Raw genomic sequence first — 22,368 nt, forward strand, 5'->3', positions numbered from 1 at the left:
GGGAGTGCAACCTTTCCCTTTGGAATGCAAGCTTATAGTGATTTTAGTTTTTTTTTCCCTCTTGTGTATAAGGCTTCTTTTTGTTTTTTAATTCGACCTCTTCAAGGCGACTCTCGCAACACCCTGTGTCACATTCCACAGGCAACTTTCTACGCATAAAATTCAAGAATCCCGAAACGCGATTTCGATCTTCTCGGAGTGGAAAAAATCCCGACCGTTGCGGGGGACACGGATAATTATCGACTCGTAGTTTTTTCGTAGGAGTGTTTCCCAGTGGATTCATTCACGCGTGGAAAAATCGATGGGAGAGATCAATGATTGTCACGATGATGTTATTCATGCATGTGAATGTTTGAAATTCCATTCATCGATACGTTACCAGGGGAATTCTACTCGACTCTTCAATGCGCACGAAGAAATTTCGTGGGAGAAGCAGGCGGTTTCTGTTGGAAATTGTGTTGGATTTCGGTTGAACTTGTATTGAGTTTTATTATTCTATTAAAAAAATATTGGATTTAATTATTTGAGAATTTTAGTAGGTTTGGGCTAATTCTGTCGATCAATTCCGAAGGTTCACGCGTTTCTTTAGTGGATAATATGTTATAGAAAATGTCAGCAGAATTTGATGTTTCTATATGGCTTTTTCAATTGACACATTTTCTGCAGGAACTCCTCGACATGAGTTATTTCTTCTTTTCATTAAAAAATCGAATGCTATTGATTATTGTTATAGAATAGTTCTCATCGAATATTTCTATTGAAAAAAACGGCCAGAAACAAATAGAGAGTTCAATAGAAACTGAATAGAATTTTCTATCGAATTCGTTAGGTTTTTCAATTACATTTTTTCATACGTGAATGCGTGTTTTGAAAAAAAATCGAATTCCATTGATTATTCCTACTGAGTACTTTCCATTAAACATTTCTATCTAAACAAAACGTCTAAAAACAAATAGAGAGTCCAACAGAAACTGAATATAATTGTCTATCGCCTTCGCTAGTCTTTCAATTACATTTATCCATCCACGAATACGTGTTTAAATTTCGATCTGCAGGCACCGAAGAAGCCGACTTATTTCTAGAACTGCCGACACCAGAGCCTGATAGATGAAGAGTTAAAGAAAAATAATCCCACTAGTTTATGAGAGTGATAAGCTACTTGCCAATGAGATCGGGTTTCGTTATAACTCGCATGTTTCATTATTGATTCATTTTTCTCCGATGTATCAATTTCTTATCAGTATTGCGATAACAATGCGTGAGAATACAGTGATCACGAAATAAAGGTACAATCATGAATTGTGCTTCAACAGTGAAGAAGGAGCTCTGCGTGGCATGCAACGAAAGCAATATGCGTTGAGTCTGAGGTACCGTTAATTCGGGTGGAACGTGGCAATTACGAATTCTCAATGCCGGTATACATTCCTCTTTTTTTTTTCAACTATACAGAAGCAACAATTTTTCCACCAGGGGAGCATTTCAGAGGAGCTCTCGGGAGGATAAAAGTGACGGAAAATCGCGGCTGACGGAGAATAATCGCGATATGAATATCGGAATGCAATCTGCTCAGTTATTTGCACTTTCAGGTGACAATTGCGTTATGTAAATTGGGCCCCATCGAATGAGTCTTTTACATCAACTGAATTCTCTCGAAATCAACGGATAACTGTTGTTGAAGTACCTCCGTCCGGTTGGACGGATTATTACTGTAAATTCCAATATACTCTCGGAATTTCAAATATGGGAGGGTGAAGTCGCTGCTCGCGAGGTAATGCGCTGCAATAAATTGAATGCGGGAGAGAAAACTACATGACATTGGGAGGGGTGTATAAATTTTCCTCGATTGGAGGATTAACGAATGGGATCGGCGAAGTCGATGGTAGTGAACAGAAACACATGGAACAAGGAGCGCCACATCAACGCAATTCCATCAATGCAGGGGGCTTTTTTACGGATTTTTCCATCTCTTAGGAGCGATAAATACCTGAGTGTCATGTACATTTCCAATTTCCATGCTCGAATAGTCATACACAATACTCTCAGTTCTGATTATCGATCACTGAACGAAAATCCATTCTATACTTCCTTTCGCACCTACTCAACTACCACGAGTGCAATATATTTTTTTACTCAGAGAAATTTCGATAAACACTCACTTTGTTTACTTACCTAGGTGTATTTACACAAATATCATGTAGGGTGATTATTTTTATTGGATTATGGGGAAATTGAGTTTTTTTGGGGCGAGTGACACTGAACTGAACGATCTTTTTGGAAATGTTAGGGTGTACTCATCGTCGACTGAAAATACCTGAGCTACTACCTGTGGCTCGTCAGCACTCGTTACCGTACGGCCTCGACGCTGACTTTCTTTCACGGTGATGCTGATTGGCTGGCCGCTGTTCCCCACCTGAGATTCTCCAGCGAGTGCAGACTGTATGACAATCGGCCGCCTTCAGGTGCGTATGAACATTAGCGAGAGAAAATCAGCCGGAAATTTTATTGGTGAGGGGGAAACACTTGCGAGCATCGCAGGTGGGAGACAATGCGATGGAAAAGAGTAAATAGGAAGAATGAATGGAAAAAAATGTAGATAGAAAATAATAAAGGGATGAATTGTTCCATAAAAGGGAGGCAATAGATTTATTTTTCGATTCCTTCGAATTCTCTTGGAAATTCTATATTTTTTTTATCATTTCTGCTGAGGATGGGGCAATTTTGACACGAGATTTTCCGATAGATCTTCGGTAAAAGGGAGTCAATAGATTTTTATTTTTCTATGTAACTTATTCTGTCATGTAGAAGTAGAAATTAAATATTGGGAAATTAGTCGATTTTTTTAGGGAGATTCATGAAGGAAATTAAAAAAAAATACGAATGCATTCGCTAAAATGCTCTATTGACTTTCTAGTTCGATTGATATTCTATTGACTTTTCGTGGATTCCTCTTGAAAATTATGCCATTTTGATGGGCGATTTTTTAAGAGATATTTGATTGAAGAAAGTTAATAGATGTTGATATACAACTTTTTTGGCTTTGTTTTCTACAAAGCTTCTTGGTCATGACTTTTCCATTTTGTTTCTTGCATCTTGTACTAAAAAACTGAAATTAAAGGAGAGCTCATGCCCCACAATTCCCTTACAAAACAATTTTAAAGACTGAGTTATATGTACATGTGAAAAACAGAACCTATTGATTTTGTCTTATAAAAAAATATCAGGTAAAGAGTTATCATTAGAAATCAGGAAAAAATTAATTGAATTCCAATAAAGCTCCAACAGAATCCCAATTCTTACATGTATATTAAATCATAATGGTGTAACAAAAATCCATTCACTCATAAGGAATTCCACCAAACCAGATTTCCAGTTAATGATTGTTATCATTCTGATATATTTCTAACTTGATTATACAGCAGGAGAAAAATTAAACGTAAATACTTAAATTCTATTTATTCGAATTCGTAGCTAATAACAATCACACTCAATGAATGTCTCAACTGAAATTTCTCATAGTTTCAAGATTTTTATTGAACTAATGATTATCCAATCCTCAACTTTAGACATCATTGGCGAAATCGCCGGGCTTCTTCCTCACCACACGTTCGTGCTCTTGTTTTGCCCACGAATATACCAGATAAGTGAAAATCATGGCTAAAATAAAAATGATGCAATTAATTTCAATCAACAATTATTGAATTCTCAAAAATTTCGACACACTCACCAGGTCCCACTCTGAGTGCAGATTCTCTGATTCTGCGAATGGTGTTGGGTACACCATGAGATATTGCTCCAGCAAAAGCCTTTTGCTCGTAGGGGCTCAGTCTGAAGTAGACGATCCCTCGGATCTTTGCGAGGTTACCAAAACCCTTTCCCATTGTTGCAAAGAGCTAGAAGGTAAGTGAGATAAAATGGGTATTTTCCCTTTTTTGAGATGTGAATGACTTGGTGAAATCGTAATGAAATGGAATTTTTCCCCGTTGTGAGGAGAACGTAGACTGAGCTTAATCGACAGCGGAGGTTGGGGTAAAACGGACACTTTTTACTTTTTTAAAATCTTAATGAGGGGTTGAAATGTTGATAAAATTCAATGATTTTTTTCAATACAAAGAACAATTCTTTCCCTTTGTGACGAGCCTAAACTGAGTTTAAACGATCAATTTGTTTCTGAGTTATAAATAATTTTAAAAAGTCTAAAGTGTCCGTTTTACCCCACCCTCCTCTAAATTTGTATCAGCGTCATAAACATTGAAAAAAAAAAGTGTATTTTGTCCCATCCACTAATTCCTGTGAATTTATCAAGGAACTTTGCTACTTCATCTGACACATCCACCACAGTTAACCCCATTCATCGAATTCCCAAAACCATACGAGCCAAATTCCAAAATAACTATTAATAACATTTAAAATCTGACTTGCCCTCAAGACTGCAACAATTCATTCTTGCAAATATATCTCCCATACAGACATGTAGGAGAGGGTAGGGTAAAACGGACACTTTTGACTTTTTTTTAAATATTCATGGCGTGTTGAATTGTTCATGAAATGAAATGATTTTATTTTTCAATTGAAAAACAATGATTCCTCTGTGTGATGAGCTCAGCCTGAACTCAATTGATAAATCTGTTTCTGAGTTATGAATATTTTTAAAAAAGTCAAAAGTGTCCATTTTACCCTACCCTCCCCTAATGCCTTAGGCTCGTGAGGGCTCAGTCTGAAGTAGACGGCCCCCCATTTTTACGAGGTTACCAACAGCCTTTCCCATTATCGCAACGAGCTAAAACCCATCCACCCTCAACATTCCACACTGACGTTACCTCTGAACAATTCCTACGAATCTACCAAGAAATATGCCCCTCCACCTGACACATCCACCGCACTTAACCCCATTCATGCAACATGCAAAACCATACTCGCAAAATTCCAAAATGACTATTGACAACATTCAAAATCAGCCTGCAGCTCATCCCCCCAGACAAATTAATTCTCCCCCTCAAGGCCGGAACAATAAATTTCCCAAATATCCTCATAACACAGAAACAAGTATCTTACATAATAACACGAAAAAGCGACTCACTTCCACGAATTTAGACAAGCAACACTGAGCACGATCCCGTGCACTGACTACTGAGCACCGCACGCGCTGCGCTACCTTTCGCCTCTGCCAATCAAACCCCCGATTGCCCCTAGAACCCCCAGTTTTTTCTCCCCTTCACGTTGGCGAGACTGTCCGACGGCCATCGGTCCCTCGCCCCAGCCAATCGCAGCAAAAATACAATCACAAAGTAGCTCCTCCTGTCCGAGAAAGTTGGGACATCCGTGAATTGTGTGATCAATAAAAATTGTGATTGAAAAATAATCCCCCGAAGTGTATCAAAGTGATAACACCAAAAGTTCGAACAAGTGAATTAATGAAGCATCGTTTGTTGTGCCCATTGAAATATGGGACTGTTGTTCATCAACTGCCTGTTTCTTCAAGCCTTCAAAACTTGAGGATCATCAGAATAGACGAAAAAACTAACGAATCTAGGATAGAGATCTGACAAAATCTCGTGTCTCAAGGAATGATTTTCCCTTCCTCAATGACGAGTGCTTCGTTAATCAGTGAGATAATGCCCCCGTTCGGTATATTTGGGACTCCTACGACAGGATAACTCCACGTTTATCGTTATTACAACAGACGGCACATCGAACGGGGCCGAATTAAAGGGAATAAGCCCCAAGCAGCTTGTCGGAGTTCCGTGAAGAGTGAGAGGGCAAACAGAAAATACTGAAAAAGCAGTTAGCCGTGCGCGAGGCTTGGTGCTTGTTCAGTGCTGCTTCTCGTTGCTGCAGGACCACTAGAGACACCCAAAAAGAGTAGTTGAGTTTGCGCGTAACATGCATTAATGTTACACGACAGTCCGATGAAAAGTCGCAGTCTAATGGGAGCGCAGACAGAATCGGGGAGTAATAGGGAAGAAATAATAGTCAAGTGAGCTAGGATAATTGTGAGGACGCGAGTGATCAATCAACTGACGTGTGGATTTCATGGAATCGAGTGAATCCGTGACGCGTTAGTGTTTTGTGGATGAGAGAGTCCAGTGCAACTGTGTGTCAAAACTCCACGGAAGTCCCTTCGAAAGACTGAAAAAATCCAGTGGTGTAATTGCAATCATGGCTCGGCAGGGCAAGCACTCGGAGCTAAATGAATTAATGCCGGAGTGAGAATCGTAAATAAAACAGGAGAACTATCGCCATTTATCACTGGCGAGGACAATTCGTGTCGTCTCTCGGGAGAATTCATTCAGCTTCATTTTTTCCCTTCGTTTTTCGTTATTCATCATTTTGCTGATTTGCCAAGCTGAAGAGGTGGGCCCCGTACAGTTTCTGCTCATCTGATTCTCGTTACGCCACTAGTTATGGTGTCCAAGGTGGATGCGAATAACATGGACACCACGAGACTCAATCGGGGTGCTAATGCGAGGGACATTATGGGGGATAAATCAACACCGAGTGGATGTAATGAGAGTGATTTTGAATTCGGAATACCACCTGAGGCGCCTGTTTTCGAACCCACACCTGAAGAATTTTTGGATCCACTCGGATATATCGCTAAAATACGTCCGATTGCTGAGAAATCTGGCATATGCAAGATCAAACCTCCACCCGTAAGTGCCATGTTACCATTGTCCTTCTACTGTTTCAGGCGTGATGATTTTGACGTCTTTTCGCTCGTTTTGATTGAATTATTGAATGACAGAAATTACTGAATTAAGGTTTTTTAATTTATGAAATGCAAATGTGGGATTAAAAACGTGAGGGAGGATGGGGGGAAATTGCAGGAGTGAGGCGTCGCGGTGGTACGTGACAATAGAAAGCAAAGTGGGGGGTAAGGGACTGAGGTAGCATTTATGAAGTAAAGGTGGCTGATCGGACAAAGGGAGAAAATTTTTCCCATTGCGTCATTATTTAGTTACAAGCGAAAATGTTTGTTTTAACTCGATATCTCCAGGGTCTAAACGCTTTAAAAGGGATCATAGCAATTTTCGTGAAACGGTACTGCTGCTTTATGGCGCACGAACCGTTCGAATTTTCACGATAAAATGGCCGAGACAAATTGAACAATGTCAGGGGGGAGGATAAGATCATCCGATCGTCCCTTTTTCCACGATTACGATGATAATGCGGACAAAGTTCTCGGGAGAGTCATTTCATGTTGAGTTTAGAGTGGCGAATAATCGTGGGGATAGTTTCCGAAAATTTTGAGAATTGAAGCGCAATAGGAATGTATGGATTTTTTCATTCCCTTTTCAGAACTGGCAACCACCATTTGCCGTTGATGTTGACAAATTCAAATTCACACCGAGGATACAGAGATTGAATGAGCTGGAGGCGAAAACCAGAATAAAACTCAATTTTTTAGATCAAATTGCTAAATTCTGGGAGCTGCAGGGCTCGTCACTGAAGATACCACTGGTTGAGAGAAAGGCTCTTGATCTTTACTCGTTACACAAAATTGTGACTGACGAAGGTGATTAATATATTCAGATTTTCATGTCAAACGATCATTGAGAGGGCACAAGCTAATGAAGCTGAAACTAGTGCAATAATCATTAACGGAAAATTCTATTTTGGGGATTTCTAAGGGTGCAAGGGGCCCACACGCATATGTGCAAATGTTTTTCAAGTGCAAACGAGTATGTAGATGACTCTCAAATCTTTGCGTCCCCCTAAATTCGCCAAAATCGAATTTTCCGCTGGCGAATCTTTCGCTAGTTTCAGCTTCAAGTATTCATGTGAAATATTCGCAACCGGAAAATTCAATTTAGAGGATTTTTAAGGGTGAAAGGGTCAAACAATCATATAGGCGAATATCTTTCAAGTGCTAATAAATTTGTACATGACTTAAGAATATTTCCTTCCCCCTAGATCTCCTTAAATCGAATATTCCCCTGGCGAATCCTTTGCTGTTTTCAGTTTCATCAAAACATGAAACTGGAACTAGAGGAATATTCACCACCGGAAAATTCAATTTAGAGAATTTTTAAGGATGAAAGGGTCAAACAATCATATAGGCGAATATCTTTCAAGTGCTAATGAATTTGTACATGACTTAAAAATATTTGCCTCCACCTAGATCTCCCTAAATCGAATATTCCCCTGGCGAATCCTTTGCTGTTTTCAGTTTCATCAAAACATGAAATTGGAACTAGAGGAATATTCACCACCGGAAAATTCAATTTAGAGGATTTTTAAGGATGCAAGGATCACACAATCACATATGCAAATGTCTTTCAAGTGCAAACAAATTTGCACACGACAAAACTACTTGCACACCCCTAGAATCGCCGAAATCGAATTTTCCACAGGCGAATCTTCCGCCATTCTCAGCACCATAAAAACCTATTACTAACCAGTCTACAATTTTGTTCACCAAGGTGGTATTGAAACCGTCACGAGGGAGCGAAGATGGGCGAAGATTGCGAACAAGTTGGGGTACCCATCAGGCAGAAGTGTGGGGAGCATTCTGAAGAACCACTACGAAAGGATCCTCTACCCCTTCGACGTCTTCAAGCAAGGGAAAACCCTGGGGGACATAAAGATCGAGCCCGAGACAGAAGTCCACGAGAAGAAGGATCGCGACTACAAGCCCCACGGTATCATCTCCCGACAGCAGATAAAACCACCCCCTGCCAAATTCTCAAGAAGATCAAAGCGCTTCACCGGCCAAGACGACAAGCAGGATGTCTCCATAAAACAAGAGGATTGCAAAGAGGAGTGTGACTCGGATAATGAATGCAAAGATGATCTGGATGCCGACAGTAAGGAGCTTAAGAAACTCCAGTTCTACGGGGCTGGTCCGAAGATGGCTGGTTTCACCAAAGAAAATAAAAAATCTAACAAAACTCGTGGTGTCAAGCAGAACTACGACTTCGATCCTCTGGCAAAGTACATCTGTCACAATTGCGGACGAGGGGACATGGAGGAGAGTATGCTGCTCTGCGATGGCTGTGACGACAGTTACCACACATTTTGCCTGCTTCCACCGTTGACGGAGATTCCAAAGGGCGACTGGAGATGTCCAAAATGCGTGGCTGAAGAGGTGTCAAAACCCATGGAGGCCTTTGGCTTCGAACAGGCCCAGAGGGAATACACACTCCAGCAATTTGGGGAGATGGCTGATCAGTTCAAGAGCGATTACTTCAATATGCCTGTGCACATGGTGCCAACATCACTCGTTGAGAAGGAATTCTGGAGAATTGTGTCCTCCATCGATGAGGATGTCACTGTCGAGTATGGAGCTGATCTACACACGATGGATCATGGCTCAGGATTTCCAACGAAAACCAGTGTCAATTTGTTTACCTGCGATCAGGAGTACGCAGAGTCCGCCTGGAACCTCAATAATCTTCCTGTTCTGCAGGGAAGTGTTCTGGGGCACATCAATGCTGATATAAGTGGCATGAAAGTTCCCTGGATGTATGTGGGCATGTGCTTCGCTACATTCTGCTGGCACAATGAGGATCACTGGAGTTATTCGATTAATTATCTGCACTGGGGCGAACCGAAAACCTGGTATGGGGTACCTGGCTCTCAAGCTGAACGGTTTGAGCATTCCATGAAATCAGCTGCACCTGAGCTATTCCACAGCCAACCTGATTTACTTCATCAACTTGTGACTATTATGAATCCTACGATTTTGACTAATGCTGGTAAATGAAGAGATTTTTGAGTATTCAGGGGCGAAATAATTTTATAGGGAAACGCAGTGAATTCGATGGAAAATTCTGGTGTATTTCTAGGGAACTTCTGTTGACCATTCTGTCAGATCTATACAAGGATTCCACTGTCTTGCTGTTTCTTTTATAGAAAATGCTCAATAGAAACTATTTTATAGAAAAAATCAGTAAAATTTCATCTTTCTATACAACTTTTTCTATTGAGATATTTCCTTTAGAAATTCCTCGGCATTAATTTTCTGTTTTTTTTTTCACTGTTCTTCTTTTGCTCTCGTTACAAATGTCTAACAAAAAAGCTTGAAAAATTTGAGCTGAGGAATGTCTATAGAAAGTATTTCAGTAGATTAAACTCAATAGAAATGCAATAAAATTTTCTAGCGAATCCGCTGGGTTTTCTGTGAAATTTTCACGCACGCGTTGACGAGTTTTGTTTTCTTCATTATGGAAATTGAATGACATTTTTTGCTCTTTCAGCTGTACCAGTCTTCAGAACAGACCAGCATGCTGGTGAATTTGTTGTGACTTTCCCACGTGCTTATCACGCGGGGTTCAATCAGGGTTACAACTTTGCTGAAGCTGTTAATTTTGCACCTGCTGATTGGGTAATTATCCCTTTGTTACATGAATTATATTCATATTATCATTATTTCGAAACTACCGTAATGTTTTGATGGATTTTTAGAATAATTAATTAATTGGGAAAGCAGGAGTATTTATTTCCGTGCGAAATGAAGAATTTTTTGTTGATTCTTGAGTAAATGCAAACGTTTATCTTTATTTACTTCAGGGCTTGTTTTAATTAATCTCTTTCTTGAGAACAACATGATTTTGCAATTTCAAATATTCTTATATACAAAAGTAACAAGTTCTGTAATGACCGAGTGATAAACAAAAAATCTTGTTTGTTTATTCGATTAATTAATCAACCTGATTCCACCACGTATAAAAAAATTTAATAGAAAAAGCTCGAATGCTTTGACTAAGAAATTCTATAAAATTTCTATTGAAACTTCCATTCTATTAGAATTCTGTTGCAAAAGCCTATTTGTCTTTCTTTCATAGCAAAAACTCCATAGATTTCAAATAAATAAAAATCTAGCGGAAAAAATTATAAAATTTATGCCCAGCAAATTCCGTAGTGAAATATAAAAAAATTGACATTTTCATATGAAATACCTCTTTATAAAATAACAAAGTTTCCAATCTTGGATAGAATTGGCCCAAAAACCTAATAGAATTATTTAGTAAAATTTTAATGAACCAGCAATAAAATCTTTATCGACTTCCAATAGAAATTCCCCAAAGATTCATTAAAATATTCATAAAAACCTTCAACAATCAAAAGGTCTTATTCAAAATCAATTTTTTTTTTCAAAATATTTCCAGTTGAAAGTTGGCAGAGAGTGTATCGCCCATTACTCAAATCTCCGCCGTTTCTGTGTATTCTCCCACGACGAATTGGTCTGCAAAATGTCTCTGGATCCCGATTCCCTAGACATTGGTATAGCAACAGCAACATATCAAGATATGCTGCAAATGGTGGAGGATGAGAAAAAATTGAGGAAAAATCTGCTCGAGTGGGTAAGTAGGAATTGACAACAGACGATAATAACAATAATCCACAGCCAAGAGTTAGGCCGAATGTGTTATATTGTTGTTTATATGTGTCGAGTAGGGGTTAACACATGTACACACAAGTGTGAAGTTAGCTGATAGCTAATCCCTCCCTCCTCTCACCGCACAGAGACTGCTGTGGCCACTGACCATCGTTTCATTCTGTTCAACGATAAATTTAACATAACAGTGATAATACACAGATATACTGAATAATCGAGAAAGCATATTGAGCATATTGCCAGTCCATTGAACGTATCCACCGACTCTATCTCGATCTTGTCCACGTTACAAGTCCCTTAGTAGTTGTCCCCCTCCATAAAATGTCTGCGCACATTAAATCGTCGTCAACCGGTCGCCACTAAGCGCGCAATTTCCGTCTAGATTATTTTTAATTCCTCAAATTTTTGGATTTTCTGTTCCCACTCGTTGAACACAGCCCGGCATATCTCCGACACTCTTTATTAGTTTATCGGGCAAGACTGAGGGAGTTGGTTACAGTTTTTGAATGAAACTGTGTTTTGCTGATTATGTAACCAACAATACACAATATAAAATTGAAAAGTCAAGAGAGTGCTGCAACGGTATTCAGCAGTTGGTGAGTTTTTATATTTTGAGGTTATGTATCCAAACGCTGGCAATCCGTTGAACATTCGGGGGATTGATATTCTTATTTTTTGAGGAATATGCGGATTGCGAAGGGCAGTTGTCGATCTGTCGAGCCATTTTGGTTAATTCGTCTTGATTTCTATTTTTTGGGGAATAATATGGCCTCTGTTGCTCGCACGATGTTGACGTTCTGATTTTTCGGGGGGCGACAATAAATTTCTCTTGTCATTGAATCCAATAAAATTGCCAATTTTGGGATGTTGGCTTATGGATTAATCGCTGAAAACTAGTGTGATTTTTTTATATTCAGTATCGAAGGATGAGATTTCTTAGTTATTCATGGAATATTGAGGATTTACGAATGAACATCCAATGGTGGACATTCCAGATTCGTCACAAGTATATTGAAGTGTTTGAAAGGGTAACTGGGATGTTGGCTTATGGATTAAGCTCTGAAAATCAATGCGATTGTTTATATTCGGCATTGAAGGATATCTCCTGATTCCACTTGCGGTGTGTGTAGATAGACTGAGACATGTATTAAAGATTAAAACAAATTATTTAGATGTAAAATGTACGGAGGAGGATTGACAAGAGTTTTGTACCGAAAGAATTTAACACTCAGATATTATTAAAAACAAAATATACATCATATCTACTTTGCCTTCCTCAAGTACTGTCTCATCCGACAATTCATATGTTGCAAGAGTTGACCGAATTATGTGTCATTCAATGGTTTCATTTTCTTTTTTTTATTAAACATGAACTTGTGTGCTTATTCCAACATGAAGTCCTTTATTATGGCTTTCCTAATACAGAATGAGAGNTTAAAACAAATTATTTAGATGTAAAATGTACGGAGGAGGATTGACAAGAGTTTTGTACCGAAAGAATTTAACACTCAGATATTATTAAAAACAAAATATACATCATATCTACTTTGCCTTCCTCAAGTACTGTCTCATCCGACAATTCATATGTTGCAAGAGTTGACCGAATTATGTGTCATTCAATGGTTTCATTTTCTTTTTTTTATTAAACATGAACTTGTGTGCTTATTCCAACATGAAGTCCTTTATTATGGCTTTCCTAATACAGAATGAGAGAAAATGGAAATAGATCTTTGCAAATATGCAGTTTAACATTCACCACTTCAATATGTGCTGCACACTCATGTATTTTATTTATTTATTAGTGATAATATTATTCATACGATTATGATCTTTCGAGCAACAGGGCTATATATTTTCGCGTATTGTATAAAAATGACAAGTATGTGGAAGTAGAAAAGGATTGGGATGAGGCGATCAAATAATTCGTTTGAAAACGAAAAGTTTGTACAATGATACACTATTTATCAATAATAATGTCCTGTAATTTCGAAGTGAAGTCGTCGGGAATATCGATAAAATGGACTCTGCGAAATCATGAATATATTGAATATAGAGAACCAGAGGAGTTCATTTCACGCGACAATAGCAGATTACTTGTGTATTTTTAGATTTTACAGTTACATTGTCAGCCTCATTCCTTACTCATTTCCCCAGAATGTGAATAGTTATGGCATATCCCAAGGGATTGACTATTTGTTTGATTAAATAAATGTTCAATCTATGTTCAGGGTGTCACTGAGGCTGAGAGGGAAGCATTCGAGTTACTACCAGACGATGAGAGACAGTGTGAGGCATGTAAAACGACATGCTTCCTCAGTGCTGTGACCTGCTCGTGTCACAGTTCTCAGTTGGTATGTCTAAGACATTTCACTGATCTCTGTTCTTGCCCACCGGAAAAGCACACCCTCCGTTATCGCTACACCTTGGACGAATTGCCCATAATGCTGCAAAAATTGAAACTCAAAGCCGAGTCCTTCGACTCGTGGGTGACAAAAGTCAAAGAGGCCATGGATCCCAAGGGTGAAAAAATTGAGTTGAGTGAGCTGAAGGAGCTGTTGAGCGAGGCTGAGAGCAAGAAGTTCCCAGAGAGTGAATTACTAACTGCATTGACAACTGCTGTGCAGGATGCTGAGAAGTGTGCAAGTGTTGCACAACAATTGTTGAATAATAAACAACGAACGAGAACGAGACAGTCAGTTGATACCAAATACAAGTTGACTGTCGAGGAGTTGACGTTGTTTTACAAGGAGATAACGAATTTGTGTTGCGAGTTGAAGGAATCGGATGGAGTTAAGTATATTCTGGATCAAGTTGTGCAGTTTCAGAAGGACGCTGAGGACTTGGAGTCAAAGTTTGATGACTGTAATGTCGAGAAGTTGGAGAAATGCATCGACTTTGGTGATTCAATTTGCATTGAACTGCCACCGCTGGTGAGGCTCAAGCAGAAGTTGAGCCAGATACAGTGGCTGGATGAAGTTAAATCCATGCTGGACGATTCCAAGTCTGTGACACGTGAGGATCTTGCCAGATTGATCGAAACAGGCATGACAATTCCCCCTCATTTCAGCATTGAAACGATGCTGTCTAAACTGCAACAACTTGTCATCAATATTGACAAGTGGGAGGAGAAAGCTAAGGGGTATCTTCAGTCCAAGAGTCGTCAGAATATCGTCATGATCGAGGAGTTTATACAGGAGGCTGACGACATTGACGCGTACTTACCGAGTCTCGACAACTTACAGGATATACTGACTAAAACGAAGAATTGGACGAAGACTGTGGAAGAGGTCCAGGCAAGGGAGAATTTCCCATACTACGACACTCTTGAGGAGCTCGTCAAGAAGGGGAGGAACATCCCTCTGCATCTTGACGCCCTTCCAGTGCTGGAGTCCACCCTGTCGCAGGCTAAAGTCTGGAAAGAGAGGACAGCAAGGACTTTCCTGAGAAAGAACTCTCACTACACTCTGATGGAGGCCCTCTCACCGAGAATTGGTGTTGGAGTTCAAGCACTCAAGACCAAGAAGAACAAGGGTGACGAGGCCATTGGTGCGGTATTCGTTTGTGACACGAAATTGGACGACTCCAGTGACTCAGCCAATGTTGTTGCTGCTTTCAAACTTGCTGAGCAACGAGAGATGGAGGCAATGCGCAATCTGAGGGAGAGAAATATATCCAAGGCTGGATACGATGACTCCAGGTACTGCGTTTGCAGACGACCAAGATTCGGTTTGATGCTGCAGTGTGAACTCTGCAAGGACTGGTTTCACTCCAACTGTGTGCCACTACCAAAAACAATGTACAAAGGAAAAGTGGCATCAGCCAGAGAAACTAAATTCCTGTGTCCCTGCTGTTTGAGATCTCGAAGGCCACGATTGGAAACTATTCTTGCACTTCTAGTTAGTTTACAAAAAATTCCAATTCGTTTGCCGGAGGGAGAAGCACTTCAGTGCCTGACGGAGAGGGCTATGAATTGGCAGGATCGAGCTAGGCAGGCACTCGCCACTGAAGAAATATCCTCAGTTCTTGCTAAACTGTCGGTTCTCTCACAGAAGCTCGTTGAAGCTGCTGCACGTGAGAAAACTGAGAAAATTATTAGTAGCGAATTGAAGAAAGCAGCTAATAATCCAGAGTTGCATCAACGTGTACAGGCTATTGCACCACTCAGTGGTGTGCATTCAGACGATAGTGTGCTCAGCACTGCTGATGATGATGATGACGTTGTTACCATTGATGGGGATGAGCCATCGTGCAGTACATTCAATAGCAGTGAGCATGCCTACTCTTATGTCTCAAAGTTCCAACGAAAATTGCAACTACCACAGAATCCAGAAAACTCGGTGGTTCTTTCGGAGAGTGCAAGGTCTAAGTTGGACGAACTCATGATGGAGGGCGATCTTCTTGAGGTTGCTCTTGATGAAACACAACACATTTGGCGCATTCTCAGTCACACCAACAGTCCCAGCAGTGTACGAAAGTACGCTGCTTTCGAGGAGGTCCAAGCCAATTTCAATAATGATTCCAAAGATCCTAAGAAACGGGGGAGGAAGAGGAAGTCGGAGGAGTTTGAGTTACTCAAGAAGATGGGGAGGCAGAAGCCTGTTGATGAGAAGACCATTGTTAAGAAGAAGGCTTTTAATAATAAGGATGCTAAGAAAATGGTTACGCCTCCAGGAGCTCTCAAACGAGGCCCAAGAAAGGTATTGATCACTGGTTTTTTTTATTTTACTGGGAGACAAAATATGTGTTAGATCGAGTATATTATTAACATGGACTTCCAAGTTTCTTTAATTTTTTAAATCTTCGTCACATGCATCAAGAGAACATTTGTGACAAGAGTTATTTAGATTCTAGGAATCTTCTTTTTTTGCTGTGTATCAGTACAAATACGAAACAATTTGATAGAAAAATCGAACGCATTTACGGGGAAATTGTGTTAAAAAAAAATTTAGTGAAAAAAAAACAAATTTCTGTCAAGAACTTTTGATGGAAAATATCCTAATAGACTAATTTGTAAAAAAACACGTGTTGATTTTCATCTATCAAATGTCTTCGTTGATGTACTTTGCCACTCCAACTGCCCTTCAAATTTTCCTCAATATTATTCCTAGATCAAACGAAAAGAGGGTGAGGAACTACCAAAAAAGAGAGGTGGCAATAGGAAAAAGACTAAACAAGACACCTCTGATGAAGAAGATGATTGTGCAGCTGGAAATTGTTTACGACCAAGTGGTGCGTTGAATTATCCCTAACATATTTTCTCAAACAAGTCCTGTTTGAACTCAAAAATTGCAAGTTGACAATTACCAAAATAAATGCAATCTGGTGCTGACCACTTGAAAACTATTTTGAGATAAAAAATGTTTGTCGCAAATATTTCTTGATAAACTTTTTTGTGTAAGAGATATTTTCATCCTATTTCGATATTGTTGAAAGCAGAGCCATTCAACAATTAATTGATTATTCGTATTTGAGACCTTGGAATTGGAATCAAACAAGACTTGTATGAGAACTTGTTTTTCTCTTCTTTTCTTTTAAATGTTTCATTGACAATTGATTTTTTACTGGTCTTTTTAAGGTCGTGAAGTCGACTGGGTACAATGTGACGGTGGATGCGACGGCTGGTTTCACATGCACTGTGTAGGTCTCGATCGCACTGAACTCACCGAAGAGGACGACTACATCTGTAGCAATTGCAAAGATGCCGAGCAGAGTGCAACGGTACGAAAAGTCAGATAACTTTTGATCTTTTCGTTTGACATTGACGTTTCGTTATCTTTATTATTATCCTCATCACGGATGGCATCATTATTATTTTTTTTAAATTTACTTTTCGTTTCGACTCGCATGTGCATCTTTACACTTGTTCCTCATTCATCGATTAAGTAGTTTTTCACTGTAGGTAAATTCAGTTGTTTTTACGTTGATCACAAGTTTTCTTTTGTTCCATTACATATATTTTGCGTAATGACTTGGTCTAAATGGCTGGAAATTCTTAAGATTATTTCGCGATTAGCTTTTCACTATTTCTTAACAAGAGTTCAACATGGCTTTACGAATGATTAGAGTTGTATAGATGATAAACATATGAAGGATATGTACAAATATTGAGTTATCAGAATAACTGGTGAAAAATTTTACACACAGTGGCTTATTGATAATTTTAATTTATTACGTATTTGCACTTAAAAAAAATCGTGTAGTCCAGTTTATGAGCTCATTAAGTGTATTGTGAAACATTAAGCAGCAAACATCTGTCTATCTATCAGCACATAATTTATAGTAAGAGAGACCAAAAAATCAGTAATAAAATTTAACTGAGAGCTTGAAAACTCGCCTACTCGAAAATTTCTTACTACACCATTAGAATAGTGCTTGTGTCGGTTACAGCTGACATTATTCTGAGCACTAGATGCACTTGTTTGAATTTTTCACTCCCAGGGATATCTCAGTGGGGACAATGAGCCGGATATCCAGGAGGCGTCGTCCTTCGCTAGGACCTACTAGCCTGTTCGCATCTCCATTTAGGCTCAGCACAATTTATTCATGAAATATTGAGGATTTACGAATGAACATCCAATTGTCGATATCCCAGATTCATCACAAGTACATTGAGGGGTTTGAAAGGGTTACTGGGATGTTGGCTTATGGAGTAAGCTCTGAAAATCAATGCGATTGTTTATATTCGGTATTGAAGGATATCTCCTGATTCCACTTGCGGTGTGTGTAGATAGACTGAGACATGTATTAAAGAGTAAAACAAATTATTTAGATGTAAAATGTATGGAGGAGGATTGACAAGAGTTTTGTAACGAAAGAATTTTACACTCAGATATTATTAAAAACAAAATATATATCATATCTACTTTGCCTTCCTCAAGTACTGTCTTATCCGAGAATTCATATGTTGCAAGAGTTGACCGAATTATGTGTCATGCAATGGTTTCATTTTCTTTTTTTTTATTAAACATGAACTTGTGTGCTTATTCCAACATGAAGTTCTTTATTGTGGCTTTCCTAATACAGCATCAGCATCAAACATTGGGCATATGAATGAAAGAAAATGGAAATAGATCTTTGTAAATATGCAGTTTAACATTCACCACTTCAATATGTGTTGCACACTCATGTATTTTATTTATTTATTAGTGATAATATTATTCATATGATTATGATCTTTTGAACAACAGGGCTATATATTTTTGCGTATTGTATAGAAATGACAAGTATATGGAAGTAGAAAAGGATTGGGATGAGGCGATTAAATGATACGTTTGAAAACAAAAAGTTTGTACAATGATACACTGTTTATCAACAATAATGTCCTGTAATTTCTAAGTGAAGAGTAATGTTCAATATTGAGGAGGAAAGATTGATTGTCATCGGGAATATCGATAAATAAAGTACGTAATTTTTGGCGTCGAACATTTACTACACAGTGTGTTTTAAATACAAGCATACCCATTGTACTAAAACAGGCTGTGACAAAACATGATTATATTAAATATAGAGAACCGAAGGATTTCATTTCACGGAACAGTAGCAGATTATTTGAATATTTTCAGATCTTAGAGTTGTAATAGCTTCCTTATTTCCTGTTTATTTTCCTGGAACGTGATTTTCTACGAGTGTACGCATTCCAGCAACAGTGGGAGAATCACGAGAATCGATTTTCATCTGGGAATAATAGTTGTGATTCTACTTTTCGAAAGGCCACTGAATAATGGTGAGTAGAAAGATGGAAATATACATAACGTAAGGCCATTGCATGCATGAAATATCCAATAGGAGAGAAATCCTCGCTTTTCCGAGGAAATTCTATTGGGATTCTCTTGAATTCTATTATTTTAATCTATTGGAATTCTGTTATTTATTTGTTGATTTCTATGAGGAATAATTTTTTTCGTGACATTTTTCTAGATATAGGGGAGGGTAAAAAATTCTGACAGGAAAAAATTGATAGAGTTTTCTCTACACTCGATTGTTGATATTTTTTCTGTAGTAATTTTTTATCATGAGTGCCTTCCTTCAAAATTGCAATGCAAAAAAAAGTATACAGTGAAAACAGACGAATGTGAACAGAAAAATCGAAATGAATTGAACTTTTTCTATCTCATATTCTCTGTGAATATTATACATGAGATCTCAAAAGAATTTTAATCATTATTCAGCGAATGCGCTGGGATTTTCACTGTGAAGTAAACTTAATTGATAAACCAGGAGAATTCCTCGAAACACATCTTTCAATTTCCCATTGGAATTCATTCAAATACCCACGGAAAATTATAGCGATAGTCTGCACGATACTTTATGTACCCAGAATAATGGAATTCAAATTCAATTCTTGAATAACTAAGCCACTACATCGTAAGGAAGCACTGGATTTTATTCCCAATGACTCACTCAGTTCCGCAGTCTTTCTTCTCCATCAATCTAACTCGAGGTTTCATAAAAAATGAATCACCTCTCTCGGTCTATCGATTTTCACGAGAATCAATGACAGATGCTATCTCCCAATGAAAATCAATTATTTTCCGTTCACTTGACGAGAAAATCGCACCGGGAAATGGCATTAACGGGAACTGACAGTTAACGAGACTGAAAATCAGCAATAAAAAAATGTTACTTTTATTTCTTAATTGTGAGAAATCAGTGCGCTGACAAGTTATTGAAAAGGAGTTCGCGCGATAGGCAAATCAATGTCCAGGTCGAGGGTGACTCATCGAATTCCATTATATCAACGGGAATGAACAGTAATGGATTTTTTTTTACTCTGTGTATATCGCGTGTGTCATATCAAGAATGAGTCACGCCGAAATGCAGAAAATTCGGATCTCGCTTCACTCTTCATTCATCTATCATTCATCGCAAGTTTTTGTTATTCTGATTCAAAAGGTAAGTGAAATGCAGTAATTTTATGATTTTATGTTGCGATTTACGATGTTTTTTATTTTTACGAATGGTAATAGTGAATTCAGTGATGGAAAGTCGGGAGACTATAAATAATAATAATTTCGGCACTTTAAGGATGTAAACTTTTGTGAACTTCCGAAAAGTTTTAGAAAAAACGCAGGAAAATGATTGCACGATCATGAAATTTCGGGAGTCATTAAGTAATGATGAAACGCAAAAACGTTTTTATTTCACGTCAATCCGCTCAACAATTTGCCAGAAAAATGTTAAAAACCGTGAATTTTGGTGGAAATACAGCGTAAAACATCCTTAATAACAGAATAACGTGAGTGCCAAAGAATTGTATCGCACTAAAATTTAATATTTGATGTTTCTATAGATATTTTCTGAGTGTTCTTCACAATTTGACAAACAATTAACATTATCTCTTCCAATATCTCATCATTCCATCCAATCAAAGTTTCAAATTATTTGACAATTCTTAGTGATAAGTGAGTTTTTAATTAATGCAGTGAATCACTCGGATTCTCCAGAGGATGACGAATCCGATAAACAAAAAACAATCAAAGCTATCAGAATACTCATTGCTTTAATCATATGTAAAATCAATTATTTCAAATTGGAACGATGATTGAACGTTGATATGCGGATGACACACCCACAGAATTTACGCATTTGAATAAATTGGAACTTAATTTAATCCGACTAAAGAATTATTAGATATTAATAAACTCGTTACTTGCGCCGCTTAAATGACAATTTCATTTGTGCCTAATAAAGGCTGTTTTGATCGGAGAAACATTTGGTCATATTGGAAATACGATTTATGTGATCTCAATAGAAATGCAAGTGATAATCAAGTTCAATAAAAGTTTGAATAAAAGCTTTATTGAGAGTCTCTCATGTGCGACAAAAATGCGAGAAAAACCTAGCGCATACGTTAGGAAGTTCTATTGGAACTCTTCTGAACTTCGTGCGGATTTCCGCGCTTTTCTTTCAATAGAAATATTGAAAACAACGCAGTTCACAGAAAAAATTAATGAGATTTCCAGTGAATGCGCGAGATCCGCGGCAAAACCCAGCGAATTCGATAAAAAAAATTCTATTGAACTTCCATTGAAGATTCTATTAGTTTTTGATCAATTGCATTGAGGAATTCCGCAGCGTTACCACGCGTTTTTTCTAGGAAATGTCGAATGGAAAACTTTCACTGGAAAAATCAGATTTTCGCCCTTCTATACAACTTTTTCTATTGAGACATTTTCTACGAAAATTCTTCGGCATGAATTTTTCAATATTTTCAATCAATTTTTCTCCTCTTTCAACTACAAAAATTGAACAAATAACTTGGAAAATTTAAGGCGAGGATTTCTATTGACAATAGTGATGTCTTAATGGACTAAGTTCTATAGAAAAATCGAATTCTATTGATTTTTTCTGTAGAATACTTTCCATTGAAGACTTTTATTAAAAATAAAATTAGAAGCAATGCTTCATTCGGAAACAAAAAAAAGCGCCAATAAACATTGTGCCTAACTAAAAGAAAATAGGGGAGGTTGGGGTAAAACGGACACTTTTGACTTTATTTAAATATTAATGAGGGGTTGAAATGTTGATAAAATTTAATAGATTTTTTTTCAATACAAAGAACAATTCTTTCCCTTTGTGATGAGCCTAAACTGAGCTCAATTGATCATTTTGTTTCTGAGTTATGACCAATTAAAAAAAATTCTCGTGTCCATTTTACCCCACCCTCCCCTAAATAAATAAATAAATAAGTGAATGAATAATAAATAAAGGAAATACCTAAATAAAAATAAAAAAAGTTTCGTGACTTTTCAACCGAATCAGCCCAAAACTTTTACAAAATTCACCAGAAATCCAATTGAATTTTCATCTTTTCATACGCGCATTCATTCGATCAAAAAAAATAACGTTTATTCCTCTCAAACAAACAATTCTCCAAGTTCCGGGCTTGCATTTGAGGCTTCATTTAATTTTGCGTCTTCACTTCACTCAATTTGCAAGAAAACTGTGCATTAAAAAACCCCACTTTTTGAACGCACAGTGTACCAGGTGCGGACAACATTTCAGATATGCACGTATACTGGAAATCCGAG

The 22,368-nt window shown here is 38.0% G+C and overlaps 3 protein-coding genes across 4 annotated transcripts in view; 1 reads left to right on the forward strand and 2 right to left on the reverse strand.

Annotated features, from left to right (window-relative positions):
* Positions 1-2,339, reverse strand: part of LOC107035460 (epidermal growth factor receptor kinase substrate 8) — a 14,771-nt gene extending 12,432 nt beyond the window's left edge. The window contains exon 1 of the mRNA XM_015252871.2: positions 2,170-2,339. The gene's annotated coding sequence lies outside the window, so the exon portion shown is untranslated. The remainder of the gene's footprint in view (positions 1-2,169) is intronic.
* A 1,024-nt stretch (positions 2,340-3,363) lies between these two features.
* Positions 3,364-5,177, reverse strand: LOC107035725 (cytochrome b-c1 complex subunit 8). Of its 2 annotated transcripts, none has more exons than XM_015253292.2 (3): positions 5,078-5,177; positions 3,725-3,890; positions 3,364-3,654 (listed from the first exon to the last, which is right to left on the reverse strand). In XM_015253292.2, exons 2-3 carry the CDS (start codon positions 3,876-3,878, stop codon positions 3,560-3,562), a joined length of 249 nt encoding a protein of 82 aa, XP_015108778.1. In that variant the 5' UTR covers positions 3,879-3,890; positions 5,078-5,177; the 3' UTR covers positions 3,364-3,559. The 2 variants fall into 2 exon arrangements, with proteins under 2 accessions (XP_015108778.1, XP_015108786.1); XM_015253300.2 differs by having other exon boundaries at positions 5,053-5,155.
* Positions 5,178-5,241: 64 nt separating this feature from the next.
* LOC107035718 (lysine-specific demethylase lid) lies at positions 5,242-18,874 on the forward strand. Its single transcript, XM_015253279.2, has 9 exons — positions 5,242-6,650; positions 7,297-7,513; positions 8,421-9,695; positions 10,197-10,324; positions 11,109-11,303; positions 13,567-16,035; positions 16,447-16,567; positions 16,914-17,056; positions 17,777-18,874. Exons 1-9 carry the CDS (start codon positions 6,402-6,404, stop codon positions 17,840-17,842), a joined length of 4,863 nt encoding a protein of 1,620 aa, XP_015108765.1. The 5' UTR covers positions 5,242-6,401; the 3' UTR covers positions 17,843-18,874.
* The last annotated feature ends 3,494 nt before the right edge of the window (positions 18,875-22,368 follow it).

This window comes from Diachasma alloeum, unplaced genomic scaffold (assembly GCF_001412515.2).
Source record: "Diachasma alloeum isolate Michigan unplaced genomic scaffold, Dall2.0 Dall_scaffold_00176, whole genome shotgun sequence".
Lineage (NCBI taxonomy): Eukaryota > Metazoa > Arthropoda > Insecta > Hymenoptera > Braconidae > Diachasma > Diachasma alloeum.